Consider the following 9,737-nt stretch of genomic DNA (forward strand, 5'->3'; position numbering starts at 1 on the left):
TGTAAACTCTAAATTCGTACTTTTAAGTCTCTACAAAAGTATGAGTATTGTGTATAAGTGTGAATAATGTGCCTTTATTGTGTAAGTTGGAACAACAATGTCGGAACAAAGTGACTCTACAAAATTACTGTTTAAATATTTTGATAACTAAGAAGTCGGTCTCTGTTCTTGCAATTTTAAGGCAACTAAAAGATTCAATGTAAATTGATTCAGTACATGAGTACTTTGATTTTCCTATTTTAATGACAACTGAAAATAATTAATTTATCGTGATATTCTCGCTATGCAGTTGTTTAAATGTTAGGCCATACATGTGGTTGTTTTGCATTTAAAGATCGTAAATAGTGGTTTTTTTTACTGATAAAAACCTGGACATCTCCGATTTAGGTCTAAGCCACTTTTTGGAAAAATGTATTGGAAGTATACTTTTAAAGACAGTTTTCAGAAACTAACATTCACGCATGTATTAACATTTTTTACTGGTTGTCTTTATCCATATGAATTGTTTATATTAGTTTTATAAAAAAAAAAATGCATTAATTAGGATAAGTACTGTTGTTTTCAATGTGTGCACCAATTTTCAAAGAGAGAGGTGATTTTCAATAACCGAAACCGACAAAGACACCACTATGGGAATTGGCCATTTACGAATATAGTTCTAAATGTCGGTGGAGAGTTTTTCTACATAGATACATATTTAGACAGTAAATACCGCGTTGCCAGTAGTTATAACTCATACTATAAAGACTTAAACAAAAAAAAAACTACAGCAAAAAAGTGCCTAATAGAGATTCAGAAATGACCGTACAAATGAGGTAAATTATCTTATCAAAGTTTGACAAAGAACCAAGAAATCCAAAAACATACTGCAAATCATTTAAGATCAACAGTGAAGGTCCCAAGTCTATACGACTTACGGTTTAAAAGTTTAGTGACCAACCGAACAATTTCATTTTAGGTCGCGAAATGGCGTAACTAGCGAAACCTCAAATCTTTTCGAAACTTTGTCAAATAGTACTGCCCCGGGTTTCTAAAAAATATAAAGCTTTCGGTTTGTGTGTATCTAAAACGGTTTAAGAAATTTTAGCAAAATTAGTTTTTCTGCTACGGGGCAGATAACTCTGGACCGACAAATGATCACGTCTCACAGAGTGAATTCCAAAGTCCCCTGCCAGATTGCAAAAGATTGTCAAAATCTTGTCGTGATACGTTCAGTCAAAACTTTGGCAAAATGTCTGGCGGAAACAAAAGAACAATAATAATAATCAGAAGAAATACAAGAAGGTCTTCCCATTGAAATGGGAAAGACCTTAATTTAAAGTTGATGGCCCATGCCACTCAATCTTTTTTTTTTTTGCCAATCAAAACCAAATCACAGGTAAGTGATGACATCACGAAGAACTCTCCTATATTTAAAGTTCCAAAACCCGTTTCACACTGTTTATTCTTAAACTGTCAAAAAGTCAGGAAGAAGAGATTGGTAAATCAGCTACTACTAGTGTTCCTTAAATCATTTGAAATAACATTTAGTCAATGATTGTCGACTTTCCAAGCGGCGAAGCTACAACGCATTAAATTATCATTTTGCAAGAAGCCAAAAGATTTGTAAGTAGGATGGGTCTGGACATTACATACGTCCCCTTGGTTCAGCCATACTGGAAAAACAGCAGTGGCGGCGCTTGTTTCCCAACCTTCTGAGCCGTCGGTGAAAATTTTACCGTGAACTTGGCCATTTACCACAAATTCCAGGCTAGCAGCACTATTGACGGATGGGTGTGCCGTGAATGTAAAAATAAACAACCCAGTCACCGGAGACGTAAACGCTCCTGTGAAGTTACTGTAGCCGTGACCGTAGTTCATTTTGATGACGTCAAATATCAAGGTTTTGTGTTGCTGAAGGGGTTCATTAGCGCTCATGTAGGCGTAGAATGCAACTATACCAGGGGATGGAGCACTGTCTATTAGGAGACGTTTGTCTAAGAAAAAAAAATACAACAAAAACTATTAGCGAAGTCACGAAGAGTAAGACAGCCAAGGGCAACTAAAACATATTATATGCCATGCAGAATATTCATACAAATGAGATATCACCTTTGTTTATGCAAGGTATTTGCGTGAAAATGAATCTATGTTGTTTTAATGTGACCGTTGTCTGAAGGACTTACTATGTCATACAGTTGTCGGCTTATTCGTCCACACGATTTTCGTACGATCTAGTTCATACCCCCACCCTTTATAAGGGTGTATCGCATCAAATTTACACATTATAGGATTTTTTTTATTTTGTGGAAAAGTTAAGATACAAAACTAAATAGTTTTACTTTGTGGGTTATACAAAAATCTACAAAATAGAAAATTACAAAAAAATATAGTTACGATTTGCAATCGCCATTTTCTCCCGCGGTTTTGTTTCATTTCTCCATTCTTCGTCGCTAAGGGAGAGTTCCTTGGTAGGCAAGGCGCTATGGTGCGAGGAGAATAATTTGTTTTTGCACATATCCAACTGCTGTTTCATTTGAAGAACTTCCATTTGCAACCTCGAGAACTCTCTTTTAGAAATTTTGTTCTCCTCTTTTAGATCTCCTACCTCACGTTTAAGGTATGAAGTCTCTTTCCTTGAATATGTTACAATTTTCCTTAGTTCCTGAATTGCCTGCGTTTGCTCCACAATTAAGTTACCCAGCTTCCGCAACAGACCTGGGTCGGAGATGGTTTCACCGTTTACACACTGTACTGAAAGTAAAACTGTTAGAATCCAGATAAACGCCATGTTGGGAATCAAATTATTTTATCTAACATTAGTAGTTTATATGTTATGAAACTAATGCTTATCTTTCAGGAATCCGGCTAATAGGTCAAATGGAAGTTAAATTTAGATACTTAACAATGGACAGAGAAGCCATGCTTAAAAGGCCCTAATATTCTAATATTCTAAAGAAAAAGAAACGATTGTTGATTTTTCGAAACAGATTACCATGAAAAAAATGTAGGTTAAACTCAGATTCCAAAGCATCAAAACTATCATTTATTATTTATACCCAGTTGGACAGACGGCTAGAAAATGTTGATAGAACTAGAAATACTGTGAGCAATTTAAGCTAACTAAAGAGAATACCCTGCTTCAAATGGAGATACATATTATACCCTTAAGTTGGATTATCTCCCTTGTGAGTTCACATTTAAATTTGATGCTCAACCTTCCCATTAAATTTCACAAAAATCGCTTGAGTGGTTAAGGATAGATGCACTCACGGTATTTTTTTATGTCTACAATCCTCAAGTTGGATTATGTCCTTTTGAAGTCCACCGACAATAATTAATTTCTAAGTGTAGATCTACGGATGGTGCTCAATCTTACTATATTCCTTGAGCTGTTTAGGGGGAATTGTATTTCAAATATGTGAACGGGTGGACAGACAGACTGCATGGGTGATTCATGTATAACCTAATGTATTTGAAGGGGTACATGTATAATTATTTCGTATAATTTGAAGGCATCATAACACATGTGAATGACGAACTACCATTTTCCATTTTAATACACCATTCCTTGACGGCTGTTATAACGAAGTCATTGATCGTTAGGGTACGGCAATCTCCATCATGAGAGCATATTTGTTCACATTGTTGTAATTTCGCTCTCTGTTTAAATCCGAACTTGACATCATATGAGCAACTCGATTGATATTTTCAGGAAAATAAGAGGACGCTTACTCTACCGTTGCACCTGGTTTATACTTCTGGTACAAGTTTTTAGTTGCTAATTTTTAAAATTATTAATTTATACTTTTTTGTCAGCTTTCTTGATCAAAATTATGTTCTCGGATCATGAATTTCCCGTTCCTCGTTTTAACCATGTAATCCTTAAAAGTCAGGATCTTGTTCTTATTTGTTTAATTGTACCTTTTGTAATTGCGTGATTGTCTTATGAATATTTGTCTGAATTGTACATTTATTTACTGGATTAACATTCGTATAGATACAAAAAGCTGTCGTTTAGTCTTTTTCATATAAATACTAACGAAAGCTTTCGTATAGATACCAACGAAAGTTTGCCATTTAGTCTTTTCATATTGAAGACTAGACGGTGTTCCAACTCGCATTATTTTAACTGAGGTTGACTGTTGTGCCATGCAGACGCAAACGTTTGTTTCTCTCTAAATCGTACTGTTAGATTTGGAAGTTTCGACCCATTCTTATTTTTGCTATTCAGAATGATTTGGACAAATATCAAATCGTTTTAGTAATTAAAAGCAATCCATATATATTAATTTTAACAACATTTGGAATCTTGGTTTCTCAACAAATTAACGAAAGATATGTATATACAAAATTAGTCTACACAAATACATGTATAACAATACCAGTCACAGCATTCACACAGAGACTCGGTTGCATATGTCAGGAAGTATGACTTTTTCATGATAGTGCAGGCGTTACAATATTTTGAGCTTCATTACAAAATATTACCATCTTGAATAAAATACTACTACTAAAAGAAAAAGGTAGCAATGCCGGATGTACGAATGATGGGAAATCCCAGGAGGAAACGACACCAAGAACACTATATTTTGTGAATTTTTCATTCAATTCCCTACAGTGGTGTAGGAGAAGAAAATGGAAGTAAGTAAGGAAGGAAGGACGGACAAACCCATCACTATATACTTCAAAGTGCAAGTGACTGTATAATAAGTGAACCATGACAAGTACACGCAGAAAAAGAAATAGCACGAGCCCCACTTAAACTGAAAGTGTAAAACTACAATGACCCTTGACAAAATATGCTAAAATATCGCAAACATTGATATACAAATGACGACGACAGAGATGACACTAAAGTATATAAATAATGAATTAGTGCATTATATCACAAACAGCATTTAAGTCAAATGTAAGTCAATATTTCAGAAACAGCATTTAAGTCAATACGTCACAAACAACATTTAAGTCAATATGTCACAAACAACATTCAAGTCAATATGTCACAAACAGCATTTAAGTCAATACGTCACAAACAACATTTAAGTCAATATGTCACAAACAACATTCAAGTCAATATGTCACAAACAACATTTAAGTCAATATGTCACAAACAGCATTTAAGTCAATATCATATCATTAATTTGAATGTTATATTAGAAGGATGGTATGGCGTACTTACCTGACGAAGAATTTGGTCAATATAAATATAGACCTGTAATTTTTAAAATACAGGTCTATGATATAACCAGAAAAAAAGTCATATGCATAATGGTATTTAAGACGACCCATGGACAACACAGTAAAAGACAGAATCTGCTAATGGCATAAAATACAAAGAAAGCATTGATTATAACATTGATTCATTTTAAATTCAACTGGAAATCTTCCATGCAGCAAAGCTACTTCGGGCGTAGGTATCACTTCTTAAATATCCCGTAGACCCATAGGTTGAATGAGTTCTTACGTAAACGACGTCTCCTTGGTTCACCCAAGACGGTATGACGACTGTTGCGGCATTCAATTCGGTAGATACGGAACTGTCAGAAAATATGGCGCCTTGAACCTCGTTGTTAACTACTAGCTCAAAACTACCGTAGCTGTTGGTATATGAGTGGACGGTAAAGGAGAAAATATACAGACCGGAAGTCGGTGCAATAAACACCCCCGTGTTGTTGTTGTAGCCTTTACCATAGTTCAGTCTTGTTACGTCGAAGACCAGAGTTTTATGTTTTTGTACTGGCTCGTTCGTGCTCATATAGGCGTAGAAGGATGTGAGGTCCGACTGTCCGGTGTTCCCGAGGAGTCGTTTTCCTGAAATGAAGGATACCATTAATCTGGATCAATGACAGGGGCGTTTTTGTTTTTTGTGGACATCATATCGGGTAAAGGTTTTATAAGTTGACATTTTAGTATTGATACATGCAAGCATTTTCACATATAATGTCATGCAAACTTCTACGAAGTCGTATATATTAAAAGAATATTTCAACGTATCTCGATTACATATATTGCATGCGAAAAAAAATGTCAAGCTTAGTACTTCCAAAATCAATTAATGTGGTACAAATCTTCTTATTAGATAGCATAGGGAATAGTTTTACTTGTTTGGCTTTCTGGATTATCCTTCACCAAAGTGCTTCCCAATAGTCCGGTGGAATGTTTCTTCTTTTGCATGGAAAGCTCCAATTTCAACTGTTCCACTTATTGTTTTAGTCTCATCATCTCTTTTGTGCATGTCCTAGTTTCAGTTGCTAAGTTTTCTATGATTGGTGAAAGTGATTCAAGGATTTCTTCCTTGTAGTTACCATGGTGAGTCTCAGAGCCTAAAACTTCTGAACTGCACGCAAGTAGTAACACACAGAGAATCATGATGTACACTTAATACTATGTATGTACCTATTAAACATATCGTTCCTTATCAGAATGTGTAACAAATGGGTCATGAACTTAGTTACCAAATGCATGGCGGATCCAGAAATTTCGAAAGTGGGCGCTCCACTATGTTACATTTTTTTCTATATAGTTAATCAATCTTAACATGCAAGCAAAAAAGCCCCCCTTATATCCTCTAATGGTTGCCTAAATAAAAGTTAGAAAGAATATTCGGCACCGACCATTTTTATACTGAGAGGGGGGCTGAAATTTTCAATGTTGGTATTTTTTTTTTGCCGTGTGCTCTTCTTATTTTTTTTGTCAGTTTCTAGTATTGAGGTACTATAACACACAAATCTTTCATGTCTTGGTGAGTAACTGAATGATGTTTCTTCTCTAAAACTGATGAAGCTATGGATTTAGAACAATCATTTCTATACATCAAATAGCTCAAATTAGGCCAGCAAAATATCTGGGTAACGAATAAAAAAAAATCCTCCCACCCAACCTATATTTTTGTGACGGTTGCCATGGATGAAAATTACCATTGTCCTAAACAAGACATGGCTTTGTCTGTAGCCAGGAATTGGACGAGGAGCTGCTCCAACTTGTTTCCTCTAAAACATAATAAGAGGCCACGTAACAATCAATTATGCATGGTCAATCTAGATGGATCACCTTGAATATATTATCCTTTTAGAATCCTAAAATATATCAATTAGGCAGGAAGTCATCTAGCTATGAGTAAATTCATGATCGTTTATTCTTGCACACCTATATTTGTTCTATAGTGCAAATATAGAGTACTATAATTTCATGATTTTATCTCAGTTATAGTTCAGTAAAACCGAGTGTATATACAAATATATCTCAAGTATATATCATCAGATGCCCCCCCCCCCACACACCCAGTATATAGTGAAATTAAGTATTAATTAGCTTTGTAATTACATTTAATGTGTAAATATGCGTATTAAAGCAGGGGCGTAGCTAGGCCTGTTTTAGTTGTACGCAAAATTACGGCGAGGGGTCTTGTGGGGCCGGGGGGGGGGGTCGCTCACGGCCCCCAGTGAGTCCGGCAAGGCAAAGCCCTGAGGGAAACTCCTGAATTTTAACGATTTTGGAGCCAGTTTTTCAGAGCCTATACTACGTTCATGGTATACATATGTGATAAATTTTGGGATATGGAAAAGTACAACATTTCCGGAATTGATGGTTTTGATATCGCGAATTACTTTATGGTGTATATTGGAGTATGTATATTATATTATGTATTAAAAAGGATTTGTCATTGCATGAAACCTTTATTTCATCCTTAAAATGTGTGCTTTTATTTTTGTTACTTTTCCGAAAGTACGCAACTGCGTATTTGCGTATAGGCAGCTACGCCCCTGTAAAGAACGGTATAACAGGTGATGATTTCATCTTTAGCAGACAAAAAGTGCTATGGAGTAATATTTATGGTTTAATTTTTCATGATAGATGCGTGTTATTCAAGTTTGACCACATCCTGCTATATTAATTCCTCGTTTAAAGGTTATAATGGATGGTCGTTCAAATAGCCGGGAGCATTCAGGGTCATTAATTATATAAACCCAATGCTTTCGTAACAAATATATACAAGATTGTATTGCATTGTTGGATGGTATTTTGTTACAAATATCAATAACTTTTTATTTCTTTTATAGAGCACATGCTCTGCTAGTGGACAGAGCAAGCTGCAAATTTGGCAGAATTTCAGAAGTCGAGTAGCTTCTTTGAATTAAAACTGTTGAGGTTATATATTAGGCACATTCGACTATTATTAAATCTTAAGTGTCGTAAGGCTTCACCTTTAATTATACCTTTAAAGGTTCCATGGATGTGCCCTTTTTGTATGCAGGTATTGAAAACTTTCAGTTCCCTTTATATAGGATATTGTATCTAGGAGGTTGGTTGTTTCAAACCTTTTGCCCTTGTAGATAGTTAAGTCTAAGATATTAACTGACTAAAAGAATGTAAAAAAGTAAAATTGAGTAGTTAATGTTCCTTAGAAACAATGTTAAATAACATTTGAAGTTGATCAAAAGATCCATTAAAGATAATAAAGCCATAATCTCTGGAACTTCTGATGCATAATTATGTTGTGCTTTTCAACAATGAAGTTAATAACTTCATACAAGTGGGGGATCCTGAAGGGTGCACGGGTTTGGCGCCCCCTCTTTATAGGAAAATTTGTATTTTCATGTGTAAAATTGACAAAAAAAAGGCAAATAATGAACTAGTACCCCCTTTTTCTGAAGAACCCTGCCTGTCACTCCTCCTTTTAAAAGGGTCTGGATCAGCCCCTGCATACGCTCGTATATCGCATATTTCAGGGCTAGGGACTGTCCCCATTGCACATCCTATATGCTCTATGAAATAAGAGTAAGCACATTTAAATTCAATAGCATTAAGCATTAATTCTAATATTGGAAGTTAGTTCTCTTTGCTCGAAAGTGGAATAGCATAGTCTTCTTTTTTTTTTCATTTCAAAGTACCGGTACACATTTTCAGCGCCTTAATTAGTTCATGACTGAATGGGCCTGAATACACAATGTACATGCTCGTTATTTCATAAGTACATAGGAAATTTGTAGTCATTCAGAAACTGTAAAATTTCCGAGCTGTCACGTACGTAAATTACTTGGTGTTTAGCTATAGGTAGCAGAAAATAGTACCAGTTTACCCAAGTATTCCGGTGGAGAACAACAGGAGAAATAATCGGACGGCCTGGTATTCTCTTCTCTGTTGGAGATAAAATAAAATCTAAATTGGTTATAATATTCAGTGGTATTTTTTAACCCATTAAACCCCAGTTTAAAACTTTTTTTAAATATACTTAAGTCTTTTTTTTAATATGATCTTTGTGTAATGGGTGTTAAATCTGAGCATCTTTCTAATGGTTAGTTTAAATACTGGATCAATATAAAACAAAAGTCTCATTAGTTGCTTATTATAACATTATGAATTTTGAGACATAATCGAACATGTTGAATGACAGTTTATAATATATTCACAATATATACACGTCATTCCTCTCCTTTTTTTTCATTTTTTTCTACTTAAACTTTTGTTGTGAAAAGAACAGAACACAATATTATTTATTTCCTACCACAGAAAAAATATTTTTTTAATTTTTCTTAAGTTAAATTACTAATTTAAAAAAAAAATCCCAGCCCTCCCATCAATATACAAATGGTTGGAGCCTTACATTTTCAGCCTTCCTAGGCAGTTCTAACATAGAAACTTTTCTAGAGGTCTCCAAGCCAAAGAAGGTTGTCGGGTTCTACTTTCCAGTATTTAATATATTTTGTATGCATATTTATTATGTAGATATTTGCGACTTGACCTCTGTGGTATAA

At 34.8% G+C, this 9,737-nt stretch overlaps 2 protein-coding genes across 2 annotated transcripts; both read right to left on the reverse strand.

Moving 5' to 3' along the window:
* Nucleotides 1-522: 522 nt before the first annotated feature.
* On the reverse strand, nucleotides 523-2,820 carry LOC148605267 (uncharacterized). Its single transcript, XM_088549654.1, has 2 exons — nucleotides 2,377-2,820; nucleotides 523-1,976 (listed from the first exon to the last, which is right to left on the reverse strand). Exons 1-2 carry the CDS (start codon nucleotides 2,768-2,770, stop codon nucleotides 1,531-1,533), a joined length of 840 nt encoding a protein of 279 aa, XP_088405780.1. The 5' UTR covers nucleotides 2,771-2,820; the 3' UTR covers nucleotides 523-1,530.
* Nucleotides 2,821-5,325: 2,505 nt separating this feature from the next.
* Nucleotides 5,326-6,392, reverse strand: LOC148605268 (uncharacterized). Its single transcript, XM_088550687.1, has 2 exons — nucleotides 6,084-6,392; nucleotides 5,326-5,793 (listed from the first exon to the last, which is right to left on the reverse strand). Exons 1-2 carry the CDS (start codon nucleotides 6,154-6,156, stop codon nucleotides 5,354-5,356), a joined length of 513 nt encoding a protein of 170 aa, XP_088406813.1. The 5' UTR covers nucleotides 6,157-6,392; the 3' UTR covers nucleotides 5,326-5,353.
* Nucleotides 6,393-9,737: the final 3,345 nt, after the last annotated feature.

The sequence above is a fragment of the Perna viridis genome, chromosome 10, assembly GCF_037379345.1.
Source record: "Perna viridis isolate PV_CMFRI_1.1 ecotype Kerala chromosome 10, ASM3737934v1, whole genome shotgun sequence".
In the NCBI taxonomy this organism is placed as follows: Eukaryota; Metazoa; Mollusca; class Bivalvia; order Mytilida; family Mytilidae; genus Perna; species Perna viridis.